Source organism: Heterocephalus glaber, unplaced genomic scaffold, assembly GCF_053883595.1.
Source record: "Heterocephalus glaber isolate CG9 unplaced genomic scaffold, H.glaber_assembly_v1.0 deba00001442, whole genome shotgun sequence".
Taxonomy (NCBI): domain Eukaryota; kingdom Metazoa; phylum Chordata; class Mammalia; order Rodentia; family Bathyergidae; genus Heterocephalus; species Heterocephalus glaber.
Genome location: NW_028258296.1, coordinates 44,749,263 through 44,775,486, shown reverse-complemented (window position 1 = coordinate 44,775,486; position 26,224 = coordinate 44,749,263). Strand labels below are relative to the sequence as shown.

At 49.0% G+C, this 26,224-nt stretch overlaps 2 protein-coding genes across 2 annotated transcripts in view; both read right to left on the bottom strand.

Annotated features, from left to right (window-relative positions):
• Nucleotides 1-26,224, bottom strand: part of Slc6a17 (solute carrier family 6 member 17) — a 109,649-nt gene that overhangs the window by 64,160 nt on the left and 19,265 nt on the right. The window contains exon 2 of the mRNA XM_087213244.1: nucleotides 17,435-17,545. The gene's annotated coding sequence lies outside the window, so the exon portion shown is untranslated. The remainder of the gene's footprint in view (nucleotides 1-17,434; nucleotides 17,546-26,224) is intronic.
• On the bottom strand, nucleotides 9,787-17,383 carry Ubl4b (ubiquitin like 4B). The gene has a single exon (XM_087213248.1). The coding sequence runs from the start codon at nucleotides 16,975-16,977 to the stop codon at nucleotides 16,390-16,392; it is 588 nt and encodes a 195-aa protein (XP_087069374.1). The 5' UTR covers nucleotides 16,978-17,383; the 3' UTR covers nucleotides 9,787-16,389.

The window sequence follows — 26,224 nt, the reverse complement described above, 5'->3', positions numbered from 1 at the left end:
TTAGGTGGCAACTGCACCAGCCACCACTGAGGGCAGTGTCCATAGCAGTGGGGCATACAGGAGGACAGCCATCCTGCAGTATTTAGGATGTGCCATCAACAGGGCATGGTGGCTGACAGGACCGGAGTGAGAGAGGACCGATGGATGACATAAAAGGTCCTGGTTTGGAATGACTGAAGGGCAACGTTGAGCAGAGGAAGCATTTAGGATGAGTGCCATGGGGCTTGGGCCCCTAGTGTGGGGCCAGAGAGAAGACATGCTTAGCTCAGGACATGCTGCTCTATTCAGGTACAAAACAGTGAGGCATTTGAAGCCCAGAGTAACTAATCCCCATCCTGGAGACACACAGAAATTAGGTACCAGGGTAGAAACTGGGACTGGATCCTTTTTACTGTATCTGGTGCAGATGGAGCCCTAGTTTAAGTTCAAAGAGGGGATGAAGATGGAGACTCCCCAAAACAGGTCAGGGTCCATATTGGGGGGCTACTGTGTGGTGCAAATTAAGGTATGCCTTGACAATCAGCTCTGAGAACAGATCTTGCCCCCTCAAGCTGGAAACAAAAACCAAGGACAGAACTGGGCTGAGGCTCAGGCATTGTGGGCCAAGAATGGTCTCTCTGTGACAGTTTCAGTCCGTCTGTAAAAAGAGAACAATGTCCATAGCATCCATGGTGCTGAGGATTGGGAGGTAAGTGTAGCTGAGGTGCCACACCAGCACGGTTTGTGACTATTATTATTCCATTCTCTGCCTCTGCCTCCAGCCGCCCCTGCCCTTTCCATCCTCCCCCATCTTCCTGTCCCCCCCCCCCCCGCCCCGGTCCTTCTTGGGCCTTGCATTAGAGGCTGTTCCTGGAGTGTCTGCAGAGAAGCCGCAGTGAGACAAATGTGCCGCCTCACATCTTAGCCAGCCTGGCTCGCTCCCCCGCCTCCTGCCTTCCACCCCCCTGCCACTGCCTGCTCACACTACACACGTGCATGTGCCACACATCCCAGCTCTGCAGATCTAGCTCACCTGCACTTCTCTCCTGTTCATTCCTCCCCCGGGTTCGCCCTTCTTCCACACCCAGCCTCCCTCCCAGGGAGCCCCTGTCTGCCACCCAGAGAGCTCCCCTCTCTGGCAATGGGGACAATGTGAGAGGCCCAAGGGGATGGGAAGCTCTGGCCCCGCTGGCTTGGAAATGTACAAAGCCCATCCCTTGGGACGGAGCGGGAGCCTGACGTCAAACCGAGGCTGAAAACACTGTCTGGAAAATCACGCGGTTCTCATGAAAAATGAGCTGCTCTTCCCAGCCAGAGATATGGGAGCGGGGAAGGGACATAAATCTCATCTCTTTAGAATCTCTGAACAGCAGAGGCAGCCTCTGTGAGCCTCTAGAATTCCTGCTGAGAGATCTTGGGTCCCCAGTGCCCCTTTCAGGGGCTCCCTTGGCCAGAACACCTGCAAACCACCCTCATGATTCCCACATACACACACTCCGGAGAGCAGCCAGGGCCCTGAGAACCAAGGGGCACCCAGAGAGCATGTGGGGGATTTTCCACAGCTGGTCCAGCACCACCCCCAGCCTTGGCAGCCTTTTTTAGGACTTCTCTGGCTAAGCCATGGTGTGGTGGGAACACAGCTTCCCAACCAAACCCACCAGGTCCAGAGAGTTCAGGATTAATGCCTTGTTGTGAGACACACAGCCTGACCACACTAGGCTGACACCCTTTTCTGTCCTGAGAGCCTCCTTTCCCATATCACCTTGTCCACCCACTCACCCTAACAAGTACACGTTAGTCACCCCTTTAATTCAGGAAAAACTGAGGTCCAGAGCTGTTGGGTGGCCTAACACCAGCCCTACAGGCAGTCTGTGTTGGGGGAACCCCCACCCAGATCCTCTACAGCAAGAGTGCTCAGAGACCAGACTTCCTGCTGGCCCTTGGAGGCCCAAGGAACTTCTCTGGCCTGGGGTAAAAGGAAAGAAGAGCTCCAGGCCCCAAAGGCCACTGTGGGATTAGAGCTTACTAGGACAACCAGCACGCACCTTCAGGGCTAGACGATGTCAAAGGCAAATGTCCCCACTCCCACCTCCACCCCCAGGTATCTCCCAAGGGTTAAAACAGTCCTAGGGAAAGTGAGAAAGTTAACAGTCACAGGGAATTTTAGGAATAACGTTTGATGAACTTCATCTGAGTTCGTGCATGTTATTTCCTCTCCCCTTCTGACCCTACTTTTTAACACCCCAGCTAGTGTTGTCCACTCTCTAAATCCCCCACCTCACTCCCCACCCCAGCACCATGACTGCTCTCTCCTCTGATATGCCAGGGCCTCCTCACACTGCATTGAAGGTGTCACAGTTGTCTGTCTCTTGCAGTGGGCCTCCAGTGCAGAAAGATATCTTGGTCAAGTTAGCAGCCCTCAAGGCTCAGCTCAGCCCAGAAGGAAAGTTTGGCTCAGTTTGTGGAATCTAATCCAACAGGTTCATTTACCCGCTGGTCTTTCAAAAACCCCTTGGAAAGCCATCAAGGGCTGGAGACCCTGGGAGCTGGAGGCATCAGCATCCTCACAAAGCCCTGGACCTCAGAGAGTGGTGGGAAGCAGGGAACAGCCAGGACCCTGTGAGTACCCAGTGGGAGAGTCTTCCTCATCCAGATGGTGAAGGGCAGGGTCAGGCAGCTGAAAACCTAAGTCAGACTACGTCACTCTCCAGCTTTACGTCCTGCCATTTCTCTTGGGATAAAAAACCAATGTCTGCAGTGTAACCCATACAGCCCTATGTTATCTGTCTCCCATAACCCCTCAACCTATTTCATGCTGTGCTCTGTCTCCTTCCCTTTCCAGCACAAAGGTGCAAGACCTTTGTACCTGCTCCCTCCCATTGCTCAGTGTCACCTCTAGAGAGGTCTTCCTTGACCATCCTCTTTGAAATTACACTCTAATCTATGTAACACATAACACACACACACATGTAATTTGCCTACACATATACACACACACAAGTAGGCCCATACTATGCATACACACATGCTCCCAGTCCCTCTCCCATGCTTTATTTTTTTCTTAGTATTTATCACTAACTGATACTTATGTGTTTTATTTTCTTATTTATTTCCCCAACTAACATGTAGACTCAACGAGATCAGGAACTTTTATCTGTTTGATGTTTATTCTTCTCCTACTTGATTCACACTTCTCTTTTTCACATCTTCTAACTTAGAATTTGAAATACAGAGTTAACTTCTATTAAGACATTTTATGTTAGATGAAAATGGAATGAGAGAGGGAAAGAAAATATATGCATTTGTTTAACGGGAAAAAAATATATATATATACAAACATTCATAAGAAAATACAGTTGTTTCTGCAACTGGCCATGTGCCACACAGAGATATTCATAACCACCTTCACCTTCTGACTGGTATGTGTGCCTGTTGCCCTCAAAAACCCATCAGCTGGCCCTGGGTCTTTGCCTGGGTGTGTGGGGGAAGGCACATTGTAGGCCTCACACAGTATTTATTGGGCCAATACAGAAGAAACTGGTCTACGCATATAAGATGTAGGAAGGTACCAGGAGCCAGTCTATTTATGTACAGTTGGAATTTTGATAAACTGGATAAACTGGCTTTTTAACGTTTTACTCGCAAATAGCTATGGAAGACCTGGGATATTCTGTTTTGCATTTCCCAAGGTGCCATGGCACGCCGTCAGAGAGTTTTCACTCTGGCCTGTGTGGAGCATCTTTCTGCCATCCCTAGAGAGCCCTCTCAGGGCTAGATGAGTGAGTGAGAGGGCTTGCCACCAGAGGCAGCATGTGGGGAAAGGTGGAAGGTGGTCCCTTGTGTCCCACACGCCTCCACCCTCAGTGCCTTCCTGTTCATAGCACTTTCCAGTGCTATTGTTACTGGGCCCTCTAACAAGACCCAGGGGACCCTGGGGGACTGCCACCATGTTCCTGATGGTGTCCTGAGAGGCCCCACTCTTCCTGCAGGCCAAGAGCACCTCCCTTGCAGAGGCCTCTCCTGAAGGTTGTAAGCCTATATATCGCTTAGGGCAACCAGGTCAGCTGGGAAAGCCAATTCCAAAATTCGGCTTTCTGCTGGCCCAGCCACAAACCTGAGCCAGCTGCACAGGCTCCAGACAGTCCTCCTAAACTAGAAGTTTCAAGAGTTCGGGAAAAGGGCCTGTCTGCTCCTACTAGGTCCCCAGCACCCGCTCAGGGCCTGGCCCAGGAGCAGCATCTGACACACAGGTACTGACCTGTTACAAACACAGGTCACAAGGCAGATGGTACAGCTGGAGGCTGTGAAAGCCCCTTGGGTCAGTGGGCCTCACTTCTGACACTTACCAGCTAAGTTCCAATTCTTTATAGAAAAGTGAAGATAAGGATGCCCCCCTCACCTACTGCCTAAATGTCACCTGACCCTATGTTTACACTACACCAACTAATGGCAGGAGCTCCACAAATGCTACAATTGCACAGCCAGAGGCAGGGAATACCCAGCCACAGCTGCCTATCCCTCTGCAGTACTGCAGAGCTTCTCTGCTACCAACCAAACCTGACTGCTTCCCCATGCTTCCACTGCACAGTACCTAGAAGCAGCTGTAGCTGTCAAGTTCAGCCAGAGAAGCAGAGGAGGCCACTGGAGGCCATGTGCATGGTTTTATCCCAGGAATTGGCTTTTGCCAGTATGAGGGCCAGCTGCGCAGGCAACCAGGAAGGAAAATCAGGGGCAGGTGAGTCCTACCAGCATGAATCCCTCTCAGTGGAGGCCCAAGATGTCTCTTAAAGGGCTTCTGACTGATTGAATCAGGAAAATCCCACCCAGGATAATCTTCCTAATTAAAGTCAACTGATTAGGGACTGTAATTGCATGTACAAAATGCCTTTGCAGCAGCATTAGATTCAAGTTTGATTAACAACTGGGTGAACTTCATGTGTGACAAAATGGCCCTCCTGCCTCTGTCTTCCAGCTCTATTGAGAGACTGTCACTTATTCACCCTGGCTGAAAGCACACCAGAATAGGAATTCTGGGAAATGTAATTTAGCCTAGCTGAGTTAACACACCATGAAGCCATCACATACTCCTCTGGCTTAAATCTTCAAAGACACTGTAGTTACATTGTACACTAGTTGACCGTCACAGTTTACAAAGGTCATTTGTATTCCATGGCCTTCCACCATCCTCATCATGGCATCTTACTGAAGGGAATTTCATTAATTCATTTACCCAGTGATTAACCCAAGCTCATATAGCTGATAAGTGGCAGAGCTGGATCCTGAACCTGTGTTTTCCTGACTCCTTCACATCCTCACCAAAGAGTAGGTTTGATAATGGGAGGCAGAAGAAAAGAGATTTTTGTCTCTGGCTGCACTTCAGAAAAGGCCAAAGGAAGAGAGACCCTGGTTTCCAAGGATATCTTGGCCTAACTTTTGGTTTGGGTGGAAGATAAGATAAAACAAGGGATTTTACTCTCCAATATGTAGTTTAAAGAAAGGCCATGTTACTTTCTCTAAATAAAATGTAATCTGCTCTTTTCTCTAACCTATCAGTTTGAAAGGAAGTCAGTTTGGTGTGTTGGAGCTTCCCAGAGCCCCATCCAAGGAGAGCAGGGTCTGGGGTCTCCTGCATTGCAGAATACTTGGGAAAGGGCCTGCTGGTCTCTGTGTACCCTGTCCACACAGATGTGCTCAGTGACAATGTTCATGGTCCCCAAAGGTGATGTGTCCCCTTTTTCTGGGCCAATTTGGGATGTGAGTCTCTGATGACTGTCAACTTTCTCAGCAACCTAGGCTATTGCCCTAATGCCCTGCCACCTCCTTAGAGCAGCACAGGGAAGTCTGCCTCCCACCTAAACTACCATGGGACCTCCCCGTACACTTTCCCTTTACATAGTACACTTTCCTCCAAACTTCACTCCCATACCCTCTTCCTATAAAGCAACCCAGCAAAACACCTCCTCCACACACATATACCCATATACATACACAGTGAACCTGGAATTTTGCAAAACAAAAGCCAAGGAAGTATGAAAGTGGTCTTCTGGGTAACTGAAATTTCTGCTTTTGGGCACACCGCCCCAAACAATAGCAAAAATGATAAAACATACTGAATATTTATTGTATCATAAGCTCTTTCCTTGTGATAATTAATTTAATCCTGTGCATAAGTCACCAAAGTCAGTGTTGTTCTTATTAGTCACTTTTATGCATGAGGAAACAGATGGTTGAAGTAACAAGTTCAAGGACAGCCCACCTCACAAGTAGCCCCCAGCATTCTACCTCCAGAGCCTATTCTCTAACCATTTCTCCATCCATCTCTCACTGACATCTGGTGTAAGGTATAAGGAGGAAGAATGACTGGCTACAAAAGCAAAAGCAAATCACAAACTAAAATTGTAATAAATGATCCTATCTGTGTGAGTAGGGAATAAGGGAAGGGGAAAAAGGATTTGGATTTTGTTTCTGTTCTTTACCATTGCTACCACCTCGGGAACTCACTCTATCTCCTTGAGGTTCAGTCTCTCCAAATATAAAATGAGGGGATAATCCCAATTAACTGAGCTTATTAAGAGGAATAAAAGAGAAAAGGTATGTAAGAGCTCTTTGCAAACTCTAAACTCCATCTAGATGTTATAGGTTAAGGGCATGGAATGGAACATCTGCTTCATAATATGTGGGTTTAATAACTTCAGCCTTGGCAGGCAACAATAAAAGAGTGTCCAGTGCCTAGGGTAGGTCCTGTGATGAGACAATTTGAGAGGGGGGGGAGGAGGGAGGGAGAGAGGGAGAGAGGGAGAGAGGGAGAGAGGGAGAGAGGGAGAGAGAGAGAGAGAGAGAGAGAGAGAGAGAGAGAGAGAGAGAGAGAGAGAGAGAGAGAGACTAAAAAGCCTAGAAAACATACAGCCACATTTCCCAAACTCCTAATTAGAAAGCATACAAGTACATTTCCCAGATTCCTAACGCAGCTAGGGAGAGCATGTGACCCAGCTCCGTCAAAATAATTCCTACATAAGCCTTGGGAGGGGAAGGGGACAGAAGATATGGAGGTAGAAGAAAATGGGGGACAGCATAGGCTGTCTCCTGGCCCAGCCATGGGTGGTTTCTAGTATGTACCCCCGGGAGAGTGGGCAACAGGGCAGTGCTTCCATCGTATCCATCTTGTGGGATATTCAAGTATTGAATGTTGTCCTAGGCCATGTACTGCCCTTTTAAAGGTTCTATAAACTGCCTAATACCTCTAATAAGTTCCTGTCTGTATAAATCAGCCAGAGTGGAATCTGTTGTCTCCAACTTGGAATAGTAATTCATATCAGACAAGATTCCAAGCCAGAAACCCCCAAGGAAATGAGAATCTGGGACTGGTTTTCTTGAAGGGATTGCATTTCAAGGCCATGCAGGGCTGGTTAGCATCAGAGGCAGTGGGCAGCTCATCCTTACGGAATAGTCACCAAGGCACCTAAGGCCCCACGGCCAGTGCCCACCGGAGGAAGTGTCTGCAGATGGAGTGGCTGCTGAAGTCCACCTCTTTTAGACACTTTCATTATTAACATTTCAAACACGAAAAAAGAGTGGTATGCTCCACCCCCAGGCACCTGTTTTCACCCAGTTTCGAGAGTTAACACACTATTACTCCAGCACAAGAGAAGCTTCCTCTCTGCTTTTTCCCTGGGATCTTCTGAAGCAAATCAGATGTGTCATTATCCAGAAATACTTTACTATGCATTTCCAAAACATGACTTTTAAAAGCATAACCACCGTACTCTCATTTCACATAAAATTAATACTAATTTCTCATTACCATCAAATATCTACTCAGTATTCAAATTTCCCAATTGTCTTACTTTTTAAGTTTGTTCAAATCATGATGCAAATAACTCCATATTACAATGAATTGATGTGTCTTTTAAATTTCTTTGAATCTGTAGATGTCAATGTCTCTGTCTCTCTACGTGTGTGCCAAAGAAACAGGGTCAACTGTTCTTTAGAAATTCCTACACAATTTCCTTTCTAGCTTGGCAGAAAGTTAAAAATCTACATTTCCAAGACTCCTATTCCGCTAAGGTTTCCTCCCAAGCAGATACACCACATGTGCTTGTAGGTGAACGTGAGTCAGGTGAAAAGGCAGGGCTACAGGGTGGTACTGGGGGTGTTGGTATATGCTGAGGCACCTGTGATCCAGGCTCTGGGATCCCATTCCTGGAACCCCAATGGTCATACAGCAGGCAAGGGAGCAGTGATATGTCTAGGCATTCCTCTCAGCTCAGCTACGGTGCTCCAGCTAAGGATCCAAGTCCGATCCTTGGCCCTCCCAAGGGCCAACCAAACCACCTCCTGGAAATACCCTTTTATGTGTAAACCCAACCCAACTATCCCCCTCCCTCCCTTTTGTATGTAAACTGGCCACAGCAGATTCTGTTGACTGAAATAGAGGTACATGTGTGGGGAGTGGGTGTGTTCTTTAAATTTACAAAACCCTTTGGCACACCTCATCTCACTGGGTGCTCACCACACAGGAGAACATAATTAACTCATCATGCAAATAAGGCCCTTGAGTACCAAAGAGACCAAGTGCCCAATGCAACTGTCTCACAACAGGGAGCATCTAAGGATGCAACCTGTGACCCTGAAGCTTCAGATTTCAGGTCTAACACTGTTTTCTCCCATCTCATCCTCCTCCCCTCCTTGCTGCAGGATTCACGGTGCTAGGGAAGGGATGGGGCTAAGGCATCCAGGGAGATGTAGAGTCTGGAGAAAGACACCTTATTCGGCTCAAGAGAGCCCGTTCCTTTCTCAAACTCCCATGCCCAGCGAGGTCAGCTACATAGCTGCTGGGACCAAGTCCTGGGTCTGAGGACTGCTGTGTCCTTCTTGTGGGGGTGGTGCCAGAGCATGAGGGAAAGGCAGCAGCTGGCCTGTTGGAGCCTCTGTCTCCTGAGCCCCTTGGGAATCCCTGTCCTGGGGTGTGTGTGTGTGTGTAGGGAGGTCGTGCTTGAAGTTGGTCAGGGAAATAATGTAGAAGGGGCCTGAGGGAAATCCTGGGAATACTGAGGCTTTCTCCAGTGCATTGCCTCATTGCTGTTCAAGTTTAAATAACAGCAGTGGTCTGAGGTTGTCTGGTGAGAGGAAGGAAAAGGAGGCTCCAAGGGCCTCCACTCTGCCCTTTCTGAGGGATGGAAGCTTTGATCCCAAGGTCTGAGACTCATAAATAATGTCTCAGGTCCCAGTACCCTGGGATCCATCCAAGGACAGCTGTCTGACGAGGCAAGCTGGCTGGCCTCAGCGGGCAGACCTGGCCCTGCCACAGCAGGCTGTGTCAGGTTTACAGCCAGGCGGCCCACAGTAGTTATTCCAGATTTATCACCCTTCTATTAGGGCAGTGGGAGCCGCTAAAGGCTGCCTGGGAGCCCTTAAATCACTATGATGGGAAATGCTGTCGGAGGGAGTGGAGGGACAAGTAGGAGCTAACCTGGGGGCTGGGGCTTCCCACTACTCCTCAGATTACAGTCCTTTCTGGGGCGGGGGGTACAACCCTGGAGCCCAAGGAAACCAAGCAGCCCTTCAGAGAGGAGCCAAGAGCTGAACCAAGAAGAGGAAAGTGCCCAGTGCCAGGTAGGCTGGCCCTAGCCAAGCCATGGAAGAAAGTAGAAACCCAGCACTCAAACTGCTGGCCGCTGTGTTGTGACAGGTGGTTTGCTCAGGCTCCCTCAGTGCGGGTGACACTGCATGTGTGCATGTGTGGGCCACTGCACCTTCTGCCTTCATGCCCATCAGTGAACAAGGCTATTTGTGGCCACTCTGTGAGCTCTTTCTCTGGGTCTGTCATGTCTGTCTGGGGGCCAACAGGTGTATGCATATGAGACCATTTTTCACTGTACTCCAGTACCAGGCTGGTTATATATGCCCATGAATTAGTATTGCATATGTGGGGAGGTGTGGAGGGTCAGGGGCATCAAAGGTATTAAGTTCCAGGTCTCTGTCCATGCATGCTTGGGAAAATCTGGGACAATAAACAAGAAAGAGGACACACAGATCAAGGAGAAGAGCTGGTGGTGGCATGATGTTTAATAAAAGGGCAACTACTGCTGACTGAAAGGGAGGAAAGGGAAGGTGGGTGGTGGTGGCTAGGAGGAGACAAGAAACAAAGAGGAAGAGCTAAGAAGAAGAAACAGATGTCCATACAATGCAAATTGCCCCCAAAAGTGGTCAGAGAAAACAGGAGGATATGTGTGTGGAAGAGAAGAGGAATAAGAAGAAAGTCAGAAAAACAGGGAAGGGAGGAAGGTGACCTAAGAAGGGAACAGTAAGGTGAGCAGCCAGTGGGGAGCATCATCTGCTTCAAAGGGCACGAGGACCTGGGGTTGGCAGCTGTTTGTGCCTCAGCCACCTCCATGAATGACAGCTGGCTCAGCAGCAGGACCCAGGGCAGTCTGTCCTCTGGCCACTCCCCTGACACAGGCCAGCAGCCACCCAATCCCAAGGCAGAACACAGGGACAGGGAGCCTGGCTGCGGCAGGCATCAGGAAGCCAAACATGCCACTTTGGAGTATGCACACAGAACAAGAGTCTCTGCCTTCAGGTATGTGGGGGCTGGTATATGGGTAGGCATCTTTGCCTAGCTCAGCCAGGATTGGCTTCACATACCTGTGCATGAATGTGTCCAGCTCCACACATTTCTGTGAGTTCTCGTGTGCATCTTGTCCTGATGCATCACTTGAAGATAGCAAGGTGGGTCCAGGCCAGCTTTTCCTGCAGCCCTAGAATTTCCTGAACTTGGCACTGCAAATTTTTCCCCTTCTGTCCTTGAGTTTGCAGTGTAGGACATTCTGGCCAACCTTCCGGGGCTGGGCTGGATCACTTTGGCTCCAGCAGCCTGAACTCAGAAAAAAGGCAAGGTCTGCGCCTCTGATAACTGTGTGTAGAGCCTGCAGCTCACTTCTGCAAACTGGATCTGCCTCTGTAGGCCCCACCCCATGGGTCTGAGTGTTGGGGGTGTCCCTGAGTTTGTGGCTACACACTTAGGGTGCGTGACCATATGTCATGGGTGTCATGTAGGTCAGATGCTAGGTATGCTTGCTTAGCCAAGTGACAATTCTCTAGGTGTCATATGTGAACACCTTCGTGCCAGGAAAAGTCCACCAGTTGCTCCCCTAACTATCCCCTGAATTCTCATCCTTCGCCAGCTCAACAGCAACCTTCTTGAAGCCTTCCTGAGACTCAGTTGGTAGTGATCACTCTTCCTCTGTGTTCCCAAGGCTCGTGGCCTGAACAAAACACTTGCATGGGCTTATTACCAATGATTCTGTACATACAAAAACACATAATGACATAATCAACACTTCCTTTAGTAGAGAAGCTGTGAAAATGTCCCCATGATCTCCTTCTCCTGGTGTCCCTGTCTTTGTACGAGCCCCTCCCTTTGAATCTAGATGGTGCCTGTGCCTTGCTTCTCACTGACAGAATCTGGCAAAGGTGATAGGATGTCATACCCATGGTTACATGACATTGAATAAGGCGTGGTCTTGCTAGCTCACTCACTCTAGTCAGTCTCCTTGCAAGCTCAGGTAAAGCAAGAACCCATGTAGGAAAAGCCTGTGTGACAAGGAAAGACAGGCAGTCAACAGGATGATCTCCACCAATATACAAGAAGCTACGGCCCTAGGTCTACAAGTGCATGAATGCTGCCAACTTGAATGAGCTTGGAAGTGATTCTTCCCCTGTCAACCCTCCAGATGAGAACACAGCCCAGTCAATGTCTTCATTGCTACTTCATGAGAGCCCAAGGAGTGGGTAAGCCAAGCCACTGAACTGTGAGTTAATGTGTGTTAAGCTGCTAAATCTGTTATCTGTTACACAACAATAGAAAATACCCATGTACCCACCACTTGAGATGATGAACTAATACAACTGAAGCCCTGTGAGCCTTCCCTTTATTGTATTTCCCTTCCTACCAAGCATTTCTTAAAATTTTCTTAGGCATATCCCTAAACAACATCTATGGCATCGTTTTATATGATTTTAACCTTCATTTTTCTTTTAAAATGTGCTTATAATGTCCATGCTATTTGGCACCAATCTATCCTGAGCACTGTCCATCCCTGACTTGTTGCTCAAGGCCTCACAATGCTCCAAAGGGGATCAGCTGCTGCCAGCCTGTGGCATCAGTGGCTCATGTCTGCGACTTCATGCCAGCATGAAATCTTAGCACCAACAAAAGCACCTTAGAGTTCAAATCCACACCCTTCCCCCCTCTTCTTTTATTTTGCAAGTGAAGGCATTTCTGCTTAAGAAATTGGAGTGATCTGCCCAAGCCTCAAGGCAAATGGTAGACAAGACTGGGTCACAGGCTTATGCCCAGCTCTGGTCTTTCCACACTAAATTATGTCACAATCAGACTGTGCCTGTTCAGGGGTTGGCCTCATCACTCTGCTCACACTAGGTTTCTATTAATTAGAAGTTAGTCACATTCAGAGGGAGAGTGTACAAAGGCTTGGACACCAGGAGGTGGAGATCACGAAGGGACCCCTCACAGCCCCTCCACTACCATAGTTGTTGAATATGTCAGTACTTTTTTGGGGGGAGTCACTGTGTGTTTTTGTCAACTGAGTCCTAATGTAAAGACATAGATTGAGCCTTTCTGGGCTGTCATTTGCAATGATTCTGCCACCCCCCAAAGTAGGAGGAATTCAACAATTTTAGAACTGCATCCAGGAGAGCTTATTGCATTTATTATGGCCTTTCCCACATTGGATTTTTCATTTAGCAAAAGCTGAGTTGTGTTCAAGCTAACTAAGCCCCAGATGTGGATATTTAAGCTGATTGTCTACCCTAACCCGCCTTCCCCCAGTGGAACCTCTTCCAGCGCAGATGGGAGATGCCCCAAGGCCTGCCTGTCCCATCTGGTGCTCATCTCAACACAGTGTTGCCATGTCTTCCCTCTGGCCTCTCAACTAGAGCCCATCACCCTTCTGGGGAAGCACGCCTTGCCCTCCACTTCCTTCCAACTGTGCCCCTCTTTCCCCATTTGAAACAGCTGGAAGCTTTATATGACAAGTAAAGTCTCACTTAATACCAAGCAAATAGGCTGGGGGAGGGGAGCAAGCAAGGGTGGAAGCAGAGCAGACTGTGGGTTGCTTCCAAAATCAGGCTCCTTGGGGGCCGGGGATTTAGCTCAGTGGTTTCACTGCCTGCCACGCAAGCGTAAAGACCCGAGTTCGATCCCCAGTACAAAAAAAAAAAAAAAAAATGAAGACAAAATCAGGCTCCTAGGGTCTCTGGAGCCCTGAAACACTGAAGTTTCTTCCACATCTGCAGGACTTTTCATCCCAACAAACCACTCCCTTTTTTTATCAGTTAGAACTAAGCAAATGAGCAACACATCTCCATCAGAGGCCAAGGCAGGATGCCAAGGATTTCCACGGCCCCTCTGCTGCCCCATGCTGCAAGGGAGAGCAGGGGGGTGCACATAAAGGCTCTGCTCTCTCCTGCTTGGGTTTAGTCCCCTTATAAAAGAGAAGGAGGGGCTGGGGATTTAACTCAGTGGCACTGCGCCTGCCTTGCAAGCACAAGGTCCTGAGTTTGATCCTCAGTACCAAGAAAAAGAAAAAAAAAGAGGAGGAGGCAAGGAGCATGTATGCCTGTCTTGTGGAGACACACAGAAGGTGCCATCAGTGAGGAGCATTTCCTCACCAGACACTGAATCTTCACCACCTTGATCTTGAACTTCCCAGCCTCCAGAATTGTAAACAATAAATTTTTGTTACTTATGAGTAACTGAGCCTAAGGTATTTTGTCATTGCAGCCTGACAGAGGCACCTAAATGTTTATTGATCACTGAATAAAGGATTGGTGGAATAGCATGCAAGACATGATGCTGCACTGTTTCCATTACAAAAGACTGCTGCCAGGGACCAGAGGGTGTTAACCTGGAGTTGATCTAGGAGTTAGGATGAGGAGTCCCATTTCTCTGTGGATTGGAACACAAAGCTGGTTGTCCTGAGATGCCTCCTACTTAAACAAAGTTGTACAGTAAGTACATGTATTTCCTTTCATGGTAGCAGAGAGGTGTGGAGAATTAAGGAAAGAGTTATCTGCCCAAGGTCACAGTTTAGAAAGTGAACCTCCCAATCCTATGTCATTCAGGTAGCATAGCAGAAATGGGAACAGAGAGCCTTTGGCTGGTTTCAAGTTCAAAATAAGCTGAATCTGGAGGCAGTGAAGGGTGCTCATGGTAGGTGACTCAAAAGCTAGGATCCACACAGCCTCTCAATATACCCCTACCTGTTTTTCCCTGATCACTACAAATGAAGACAAAGCCTGTCATGCCACAATGAGAAGAGCCACACTCTTGGACAGTGAAACTGTCCATGGGACAGGTAACAAACTGATGTAACTTTGTGCGAAGCCCATCCTCACTGTTTTTGGCTTTCAAGGTGAGGGACAGAGGCAAGAGGGTCCTTGGGAAGGGTGAAAACAGTGATAGGAGGAGGACATGTCACCAAAGGGCAGGCCAACCTTCCCTCTTCCCAGCTTGGGACTGGAGACAGCCTCCCTGTGCCCCTAGGGGCAGAGGCAGTGTCCTGCCCTCAGTCACCCCTGAAACACCAACCACAGGAAACAAAGGCTCTCCCTCCTTTGTGCCAGCTTCTCTCAGCAAAAAGAAGTAAACGGCCCCCTTATTTTTATCGCTCACAGATTTCCTGAGAAATGGGCTATTAGTTCCCCTAATGTAAAGATAATAAGCTTGTCCACCTTGGTAAATGGCACAGCCCCAGCACAAATACACCCACAGAACTGTCAAAGAGCCTTTCTCACTGATGATGAAGGGCCTGGGAGCAGTGGGGCCAGGACAGGAATTCAGGAGCAGGCCTGGGCTCCCACCCCCAGCCTGTAGGAGCTTAGTGGCTGGGGAGAGGCCGTGCATGTCCCGAAAGCCTCACTGTCCTCGTCTCCTGGCCCATAGGGCTGGGGTGGGCAGTGGCGAAGGAGAGGAGCCATATGGTGAGTGAGGGTGTCTCTTGCTCCAGCAGAGGTAGAGAACACTGCTACTAAACAGGCTCACAAAGGCAGAGGATTTCCAGGCTGTCCCTGCTACCACTTCCAATTATGTCCACAAAGTAAGTGAATACAATGATAATGATCCCATGAAACAGGTGGGAAGCCTGAGTGTAATACAGGTGAAGTGAGTAAGCCACAGTCAGGAGGCAAGACAAGGCTGAACTGGCGCTAGGATGGAGGGCAAGGTCCCCAAGCCAAGGACCAAATGCTCCTCAGAAAAGTGGCCCTAATGGTTCCTGTCTAGGCATTCTTCAGCCCCTGCCCTATAGCTCAAACTCCAAGACAGGAGCTTCTGGAGCAACAGCTCTTGGGGACTTCAGCAGTGAAGATCTATCTGCGTGGAGTGTGAGGGCTCCTTTAGCCCTGGATAAAGGCTATGCTCTTACACCCAGAATGGGAAGAGGGCCAGGCTCTGCCCAGATTCTACAGAAGACAGCCCTTTCATGCTAAGCCAGGACCCTGCAAGGCATCAGGGCAGTTAGTCACACTACTGTCACACTGCCACTCTACTCTTCCCATGCATGCCCTCCTTTCATTTAGGCTTTGTACTCTGTGAGTGCCAGGGTCTTGGCTGATGCCATTTCTTTTCCTCCCAGGGAGCTTGTGAAGATAATAGGAGCTTAGTGCTACCTACTGATTGATCAGAATGGGGTGGCAGGGCATGGCTCTGTTCACACTGACACATGAGTGTATGATTTGTAGATCACTTTTTCTGCCTAAGGTTCTGCTTCCAGTTCCTATGAGCCCCAGACCTGGTCTGCATCAGGTGGCCTCCCCTGATCCCACCTCTGCTATCCTGTCCCTGAAGCTATAGAAGCACAAGCAGGTGGACAGCAGGGACAGCCTCACCCAGAGAGCAAGGGCAGCTTCCCACTGTCCTGTCCTCTTGGTCGATGGGGCTCTGGGGGCTGGTGCTGTGGTCTGAGAATGAGGGAAAATGAGCTCACACTGCCTTTCTGTTCTGAAGGAGAAAAGGTCTGTCTAGAGACTCTAGGGCATGCTTGGGCAGAGCTGCTCAATCTAGGAGGGGAATGTCAACTTTGACTGTCCCTTTAGGGCTCCCTGGGCTCTCAGAACCCTTCTCAGGGGTAGTGATGGGGAGGTGGAATCATTCTGCATTTCAGAAAGGAAACACAGCAGCAGTCCAAATACAACCCTAGCTACACTGAAGTTTCAAAAAAAGAGGACTAGATATATCCGCATGAGGAGGAAGTAGTGGGAAAAGTTGCCTGGAAACACAGAAAGATGACGCCAGAGAATTTTAGCAGGTGAATGAGTAGGACTGGCCAGTTTACTAATCTTCTCCTTCTCCTTCTCCTTATCCTTATCCTTCTCCTTCTCCTTCTCCTTCTTCTACTTCTTCTCCTTCTTCTCCTCCTCCTCCTCTTCCTCTTCCTCCTCCTTCTCCTTTTCCTCCTCCTCCTCTTCCTCTTCCTCCTCCTTCTCCTTTTCCTCCTCCTCCTTCTTGTAGGTGCTCTGGGACTCCCTCTCCCCAGCCAGTTCCATACACTGCTGCTCTGCCAGGAGGTGGCATGCCAGCTGCTCCAGGCCCTCCAGGCTCACCTTCTGCAGCCGTTCCTCATGCTCCTGCCTCAGCAGCTGTAGCACCATCTTGCCATCCTGGGGCCCAAAGTGTTTGGCTAGGACCCTGTCCAGCTGGTGCCACAGGGACTGGGCTTGATCCTGAGGTTGGAGAGCTTTGTCTGGTGCTGCTTTATCCAAGGGCTGCATGATGACATTGATAGAGGCATTGGGCCCAATGCAGTAGTCCGAGAGGCACTTGTCATCATCCAGGAGCTGGCCACAGAACAGCAAGTGCTGCTGCTCTTCAGGCACCTGCAGCTGCTCAGACACCAGCTTCTTCAGCGTGGCCACACTCTCTTGCCCTGACACCTTCAGGCTACATTTCTGTCCCAAAAGCAGCTTGACTGTGAGGAACATTGGGCCAGAGCAGAATTAGGAGGGATCCATGCTCTAGAAGCTGCCCTGAAGAATAAGGGGCCCTGCAGGAGAAGGTGGCCCTATTACTGGAGGGCCAGTGGTCCCAGAAGGCTAACAGCCCAGCCCAGATGGGCGACTACTGGCTAATTCAGAGTGATGTCACAATTTGCAGGAGGCCTCATTTTCAGAGTGGAACTTTAGAGACAGCAGAAGTACTCAGTGGGCTCAGAGCCTCCTTCCTCCATAAGAGTAAAAAAGAGGGGAGAAAAGGAAAAAGGAGTGGAAAGTGAGAAATTGGTAGGCCTGGGAGAATGGAGAGTGGAAACAGAAAGGGAGAGCCAGAAAAGACAGAGTGGCCCAAGAAACATGTCCGTTGCTTCATTCAACATAAATATATATTAGGTCCCTTCTCTGCCAGGACCTGCTCCCAAAGAGACAGTAATATCAAAGCAGATACCTTCTGCCTTCAGGAAGATGTCAGACCAGTGAGCTGGCTGGCCTTGATCAAGAGTCTTCTCCATGTCAAGCACTTAACAAGCTGTCTTGGAGGGGCTTCTCAGAAGCAAACCTTGGGACAAAGATAGAGCACAGGTGTTTAGTTGGGAGGTGATCTCAGAAGGCACCAGTGGGAGAGTGAGGAAGGGAGATGATGAAGGGAGGGAACCAAAACCTGCATCAGGAGCAGGCTGCCATGAATAAACCCAAGCTATACCACCTGAAAACAGGAAGCTGGATCTTGATTCTCTGACTCCTAACTCTGGTTAATAGACTGCCATATCCTTGGCCCTCTTGGTCCACAGGGGTGTAGGGCATGGCCTGCCAACCAGAGAAAACCCTTGGGCAAAGAATTACAGGTGTCTGCAGTAACAAGCCATCAGAATTTCAGGAATATGAACCTATGGGATCAGGTAGGGCCACCATCTGTGTCTCTTTTACATGCATTGCCTTATTTAATCTTTAAAACCTACAAGGCAGATGCCTTCCTAATATTCATCTGCCGGAGAAAGTAGGGGATACAGCAAGCAGCATGCAGCTGTGTCTTTACTGTTACCTGTATTGCCAACATCTGCTCAATGCCTTCCATGGGTTGTGCACTGAGAAGAGGCCCAGGGTTCGAGGCAAATAAGGAAAAGGACATGGATTTGGGGCTCCTCTGGGTCAGCACCTGTTGCACTTGGCAGTTTTCAATGCAAACCCATTGGTGAAGGCATCCTGGGTCAGTCCCTTTATATGCACTGTCATAGGTGAGCCTTTGAGGAAGACATTGGAGCAGACCTGGTCAACATCCCGCAGTGGGTGGGCTGATTCTGTCAGGGGACCCCCGCCCCCCAGCTCTTGTGCTTATCTGTCTTGCTTGCCGGCACCAATCCCTTCCTCTCACCTATTCCTGCCGTCCTTCCTGCCCAACCTCTCTTGTTCCACTGATCTAGAATCTACAGGGACATGGCACTATTGTTGAGCTTTTCAAACGTGCTCTTCCACAACATCCAGTCCCTGATTCCTGTGCCAAGGTTTCTCCAGGCTTCACCCCTGTCTTCCAGCTCTGGTAACCAAGGTCAACTGAAGAAGAGACCCAGAGATGCCATGAACTTAGCCTGCCCTCATCCCTTCTACCACCTTCCCTGCTTTTTCCAGTGCTGGGCAGAGGTGATCCCACCTCCCTCCGTGCAACCTTTACTCCCCTTGAACACACGATTGTTGATGCACCTAGAATATCTGTGTCTATGCCTCCCTTTCAGAGCCAGAGATGGGTCTCATCCATCTTTGCGTCCCCCACCTCCAGCACACTGAGCTTGGCTCACAAATAGCCTTGAAGGCATGGCTGTAAATGCATAAGGTGCACTTGAGATATGCTGAGCCACACAGGAGCATGCAAGACTCGGTACAGCAAGCCTTAGGAAGACATGAGCCTGCCTGGAACCTCTCCATCACCCTACTGCTTTCCCTAGAGAGATGAAAATCCAACATTACATGAAAATAAATCAGAGAGTAACTCCAGTCTTTACAAAAGGATCTTCTACAGTATTTCTTTAAATAGCCAATTCCCTGAGTGCATTTGAAATAAGGCCAAGTTTGCAAATGTACATACAATGGGGGAGGGGTGGATTGCACGATGGCAGGGCATCTGTACAAAGGAGAGGTGGAATGGATGAGGTTTCTCAGAAGCCATCTGAAGCCTCCTGGTCTCTGGAGGGGGAACCCTGTGGTGGACAAACCATTGGATAGACAGGATTGGGGTCATCCTAATGGGGATGCCAGGCTAGAAGTAACAAAGGAAGGTTTCCTGGAGGGTGATGTTTGAGTCATCTTCTGTAGGAGACAGAAGGAAGGTGAGATGGGGAAGAAAGTGACCTGTAATTTCTCTCCAACCCCCGAGTCTCCTGAGGAAAGGGACAAAAGCCAGAGTTGGGGACATAGAAGAAATGTCTCCAGCTTCTCCTCCCAGAACCATCTACCCAGCTGTGCACTTCCAAGCATACTGTAGAAGTCAAGTTGGACCTTAATAAGACCTTAATAAGAGCCATAGCCCAGGCTGCATCTCTCCAAGGCCAGTGGCCACATGCGGGCAAGTGTCCTCTGACAGGGGCTTTAAAGGTCACACCTGCTGGGACACAGTCTCCAAATCAAGGTACTTGGTCTAGGGAGCCCCAGTACCCATGGACTATGAGGACAGAAGCTTCTGAATTAGTGGTGTCTAGGGATGCTTAGAGAAATGGCCACTACTCAACCTCTATGCCTACACCCTGGAATTTTCACTGCCCTCCTAAGGGGGACACTAAGGGCATCTTGGTGGGCTCTCAAAGTATATTTGGAGGCTGGAAATTTCCTAAGTTTTCTCCATGTAATTGTTTTTCTTAATTATGCAGTTAACATGAGAAAATATAATTGTGTAATCAGACCATGCAATTAGACAACGATTGTCATAATTGGTGGGGGGAGATCATCTGGAATGAGTAGGTTTTGTGACTCAGGGAAAGGAACAAATACATGTTGGGTAGTAGTGGGGTCAAATCCCTCTCAAAAACAGCTGCAGATTCCACCAGGCCACCAGAATGTCTGGCCAGGAAGACAGATTGGGGCGGGAGAGAGTTCTGGGATAGCTCTGTGAGCATCCAAGTTCCTACAGCCCTTCACAGTGCTCCTGAACAGGCTGACTGAATTTTGGTTCAATGAAGGCGTGAACTCCATAGTGTAAAAGCCAAGGGTTCAGCTGCTGGCCTAGGGCCTGCCTTGAGCTAGGTCTTATTTTGCTCCTCTGTCTAATGGAAGTGTGATCATTGCCCAGTCTCCCTCTCAGGGTCACTGTGAGGGCCAAAAGCAGGTCATAGCTGGGACCCAGGACCTAGCATAGTGTCTGATATTAAATTTGCAAAGGGAAATGGAAACTCTTACTGTCAGCCCTCCATCTGTCAGGGAAGACTCCTCTGGGCCTCGAAATGTGCCCAAAGTATGACTCCTCATCAGTTCCCTGCCTGCACAAATAGGCAGGCAAAGCAGTCTTCTGCAGGTGGAACTTGCCAGAGAGGGGTAGATAGGGGTGGAAAACATTCACTGACAGCTGAGGTTGCTCTGGGCAGCAGGGAGTTCACAGCCACTCCCTGGGTCTGCACAAAAGGCTCATCAGGAAAATAAGTTATGACCTCTGCCCACCTCGCTCCCTGGAAGTTATCAAGTTATTCCACTTTGATGATGTCAGGCCAGCCTTGCAGGAGGCCCCTGGGGCAGGGTAATAACTAGGAGGCAAGAGCAAGATATAGAAACAGTGGGACAGGGAGACAGTCAGGGTACAAGAAAGCCAGTGCTTAGGCAGGAGAGACTACAAAGGGGAGATAAGGAAAGGGGGGTTAGAGAAAAGGCACAGGGTGGCTGGGGATTTAGCTCAGTGGCGCCATGCTGGCCTCGCAAGCACAAGGTCCTGAGTTCAACCCCTGGTACCAAAAGAAAAAAAGAAAGAAAAGGTACAGGGCTGGGGTGTCCCTCTGCCCTCTACTGATATGTAAGTCTGGAAGTTTTTTGGAAATGCTTGGACAGGGAAAGTAGAATCCACCAGAAGCTCTTCATCACATAGGTTAGAGCCTTCAGGTATTCCTGGCACCCTCTACTGCTTCCACCACCCCATAAAACCCCACTTGTGATGTGCCTTGCAAGGACATGAAGAAACATCACTAACGGTGGCAAGATCTCAGACAGCCTGTGGCAATAGCTACCCTCCGGCCCACCCTGTGCTACTCCTGTGTCAGCAGGTATCCTGTTCTTTCGAGGAGAGGTCTCTTGAAGCTGTTTGGTGCCCCACCATGCCAAGCTCAGAACAAGCAGCTTTTTAGGGTGTCTCTTAGCAAGAGGAGGGAAACAGATGTCATGGGGCCACAGGCCCCCAGGTTATGCTTGTTGCAGTCCCAGACCACCTCTTAGTGGCTTGGTCACCACAGCATCTGTCCAAGCCTTGGTCCTTGTGCCAGACAACCTAAGTCCTATCCTGTGTTGCTGTTCTGGAGCCTTGGAAGAGTCAGGCATTGGCTGGGGCAGTTGGAAGCCTGGATCCTGAGCTGAGCACAACTCGCACTTTCGGGGAAAATCTCATGGGGCTGAAACCTGCTGTGACCACTAGATGTCACTGGTGACCTCCTTGGCCAGCTCCAGCAGCCAAACAAGCTTCCAGCCTAGACAAGTGAGACTGGACCCCAGGTCCACAGCCTCATAGGAACACAAGTCCCCTCCCCCGCAGACTGGCAGTCATTCCTCTGCGTGGCCTCACCAGTCACATGCCACACTTGGAGCACAAACATGAGGGCCCACCCTGAGCAGAGGGCACTGTGCTGGTCGGTCCCAAGACAGGAAGAGGACAGTAAGCCTAGTCCCTGGGGGAGGAGGCACATAAACCTGTAACTTTAGCACTACACCTAAACTTTATGATGGAGGAGAAGGAACTCTAGACTCTGACAGGAGGTGGGGCCAGGTCAGAGGCTTCACCAGGAATGGACGTTGGGAGGGCTAGAGAAGCTGCAGGAGGTAACCAGTGCAGAAGCAAGAAGGACACTCTAGCCAAGGGCTCAGTGTGTATAAGCCTCTGTGGAATGAGTGGGACTCCATGTAACTGAAGTGCCATGAAGGAAGGAGACAACAGGCAGCGATGGGCAGGCAGAGGCCAGCCACCGTCACAGAATGTGCTTCTTTCTTTACTGGAGCCAAAATTTCTAAGTTAAACACATCACACACTAAAATCTACAGTGAACAAGCACAGGAGTGCCCAAAGAGTGTCCTCTGATATTACTCGATTTTACACACACACACACACACACACACACAGCCAACCTAAGCTGGCCTCAGCCAAGGCCTTTCTTCTCACTGTCTCTGAGCTCCTGGGGAACACCTATAGGGGTGCCAGATCCCCACGTAACACCACACTGTCTAGAGTGAGTTCCTCTCTCTCCTGGTGCCTTATCTGCTGGGCTCTGAAGGAGATGCTGGCTATTGTGTGGTTGGTGGCCCATCATGTCACATAGGGGTGTTTCAACCATAATGAACACAGGGATGACATCTTGGCCCATCTGCACACTGGGCTATATGATTTCAGTTAACAAAAAGCAGTCTGTAACATGGTACTATAACCTATCTTTAAATATACTGAACAGACTCTGAGCTTTAGAGTGATGATATTATAAACCCTCAGGGACTGGATTCAGCAGGACATCTTGGAGAAGGAGCCAACAGTGAGCACTGGGGATGAGGGGAAGGCTCAGATTCCCCAGACCCAGGTCAGTTACTCATCCATGCATCCATGTCTGCATTCCACAGATATTCCTTGCAAACAAAGTATGCACCAGGCATTTGCACTGGATACTAAGGAGTTAGCTCTGTTCTGCAGATTTACTGTTATGCTTTATACCTAAATGTCCCTCCAAAGCTACATGTACTCATAGATGAGGCTTTGGGGAGATGATTGGATCATAGGGGCATGATATTCATCAGTCTATTGATGATTAGTCCATTAATGAGTTTATAGTTAAATGTGATTATGTTATTTACTTTCTCACTGCTGGAACAAACTATTTGACACCCACAAGTTAAAGGTGAAAATGTTTATTTTAGCTCACAGTTTGTAGAGGTTTCAGTCCATAGTTAGCCTGCTCCAAGCCAGGGCAGCATGGCAAAGGAGAAACAGTCCATGGCAGGGTAAGCAGAAGGCAGGAAGCAGTGAGCCTGCCTTCCTTCTTTCCCTTTATATCCCATCCAAGCTACAGTCTATTAGTTGGTGCCACCCACACCCAGGGTGGAGCTTCCCTTTTCAGTAATTCCATCACCCACAATTATACTAAACTGATTAGTTGGGTAATTCAGTTATCACACATAATCCGGTATTTCACTTCCCAAAAGCCCCACCTATGTGCTCATGAGGCTTTGAGGGGACATCTAGATATAAGCCATAACAGTGATGTTTGGAAGTAAAGCCTGGTTGGAGGAGGTGAGCCACTGGGGGTGTGATCAGGAAGGGTATATATCCCTCCCTCCTCCCTTGATCACTCTCTGCTTCCTGCTGTCATGCCATAAGCTATTGCTCCTCAGCCATGCCCCTGTGCTGTGCTGTGCTTGGAACCAGCACACAATGAACTGAAACCTCTACAAATGGTGAGCCAAAATAAACCTTTAACTTGCGCATGTCAAGTATTTTGTCCCAGCAATGAGAAAGTAACTAAGACATTTACAATGAAAAAGACCAAGTACGCAGGCTGGAACTGGATGTGGCAGGTAAGACAGAGGGAAGCATAGAAAAAGAGTCATAGAAAAAGAGATAGATGTGAGAAGTTTGGGGAAGAGAACTGAGGCAGAACCAGTCTTAGCCACCAGCTCATCAATGTTCTTCAGGATTGGCTGGAGGGGCTGTGACAATCCTTCTTCCAGGCTGGAGCAAGAAAGCCCTCCAGGAGGCTGTGAGTAAGTGGCACTTCACAGACAGTGACTCAGAGGCCTGGGGAGAAAGCTGTCTTCCTCACTTTTGGGCCAGGGAACAGGGAGAGCTGAAGGACCCTGAACCTGAGGCCAAGGCCTAATAATTAGACCAGGCCAGACAAAGCATGCCAGGGCAGATCTTGTTCCATTAGGGCTGGTGCCTTTAACTCACTTCTCTAGTTCCTGAGTACTATTTGTCCTTTAGTTCCTTTTTAAAAGTGCTTCCTGAAAAATCTCTAATCTTGTCTTAGATGCAACAATAGGAAAGAAGATTGATTCACATCTAGGCCAGGTTAAGTGGAGAAGCAAAGGACCTCTAGTGTCGGCAGAATGGTGACAGCTGTAGGAACCACCCAAGGGCCTGGCATTAGTGGATCTCCTCCAAGGAATGGATTTGATAAATGCCACCCTTTCCCAAGGTAACCATTCCCTTGAAGATCAGTGTCATCATCCTGAGTGACAGGCATCCTCCACCGTGTGGCAAAGATTAGATGTGATGCATTAAAAGTGAGGACAGAGGTGATAGCCACAGAGCCCTGTCCTGAGCACCTTCTGCCCTTGCAAGTCCATAGCCAGGTCTGGATAGAGAACAAGCCTGGGGCTACCCAACTGATTCTGTAGGACTGAAGAGACCTCTTGTTGTTCCTGGAGAGATGCCAAGATTGGGCCTTAAACAGGGCACTGTGCACCATCCTTTTAGCCCAGTTCTTGGCCTAAAGGTGCTAAGGGCGGACCTCGGATGAGAATCTTGCCCACAAAAGCCCTTCTGTCTACTAAGACTGTTTGCCACATAACAAGCTGCATGTCTTTTGCTCCAAAGGATACTCAGATCAAAGGGAAAAGGGGGAAGACCAGAGGGAACAGAAGGAAAAAAGCTGGAAACAGAGTGAGGCTGGGCTTTGGGGGACTGGGCTTCCTGTAAAAACAGACCTCTGTCAGAACAGAAAAGACATTACAATTGAACAAGAGATCCAGTAAACCTGGATTTGACATGGGCTTGATTAACCCCTAGGGGATCCAAATGGCAGGTGAAATGTTGAGCTGTGCTTATTATTTTAATATTTGACTTCTTGCTTTTCTAGCTGGTAGCACTAACTAAATGTAGGGAGCCATTAAAAGAAGTTGGAGCCAAAAGCAAGTGCGAGAAAATTCTAATCCAACCAACATTTGATTGGAAGTTCCTGGGAGTGGTATGGACTATATTAGCCCATGGGAAAATCTGAACCCCACCTCAGCCTCCGCTGTCAACTATTAGAACTCTAGCCGAATTATTGCTAGTATTGAAACCCAATCGACTAGCTGCTGGATTAGCAGACTGAAATCCTAGCTAATGGCTCTCACAGAGGTCACCAATATGAACGTCCAACTCAGTATATCCTCAGCTATAAGAATATCACACTGGGCTCACTACCTTTTGTACCTTAAGTCCCCTCCCTAATAAATCCTCCTAGGACTGTTGGACAAGTTGATTTATTACTTTCACTAATAAGGATCTGCTAAGAGTTAAGAAGGAAGGGACAGGACTCATGGAAGGTGGGGAGTATGGAGCATCTGGGACTTAACTTGAGGGTGGCAGAAGCTAGCAAGAATAGTATGTGACATCTTTCCCCTGAGAGAACTAGAGAAGGCCAAAGGAGCCAGCTGTCATCCTTGTCCCTCCCTTGCCTCTCCGAAATGTTGCCACCCTTTGACACTCTGAACATGCCTGGGTCTTCCCACCCAGCAAATTCCTGGACCTCAGATTCAGTAACTGCTGGCCCGAGGCCATCTCTGGAATTTACAACTGGCCTGGACAAGAGGCCCAGGAGGCAGTGGGCAGGTGGCCAGCTAATAAGAAGGTCTGGTTGAATTCAAACTGAGGCAGTCACACAGCCCAAGCTCTGGAGACCAGGTGCCTGTCAGATGCCAGTCTCTTTTGGGAATGGTACATCTGCAGCGATGGTCCTGGGGCTAGCAGATGGAGTATGGGAGAGAGATGTGGTGACCTTGAGGTCCCTACCTGCCATCAGGTAGCTCAGTTGGAAAAGAAGAGGCTGGCTGGATGTGGGGAAATGGAAATGAGCCCTAGCCTCTGGCTTCTGTCAAAGTTTATCTGCTGGGAATTGGGTCTTGAGCCCTGAGACCTTCTTACCTCTTAGGTGAACCAAGGAAGAAGTCATGTTGAGGTTAGGTTCTTTGCCAGATAGCAACCAGTGGCCCAAGACTGGGATCTGGTGGGAATCTCATGTGTTGGTAGATAAGTCTTCTCAGCAAGCTGCTTCAGGGTCACAGAGTGGTCAGTGAAGAATCTCCCCAAGTT

Bases quoted from the DNA above. Each gene is read 5' to 3' on its own strand.
- Ubl4b (XM_087213248.1), bottom strand. From the start codon at position 16,977: ATGTTCCTCACAGTCAAGCTGCTTTTGGGACAGAAATGTAGCCTGAAG.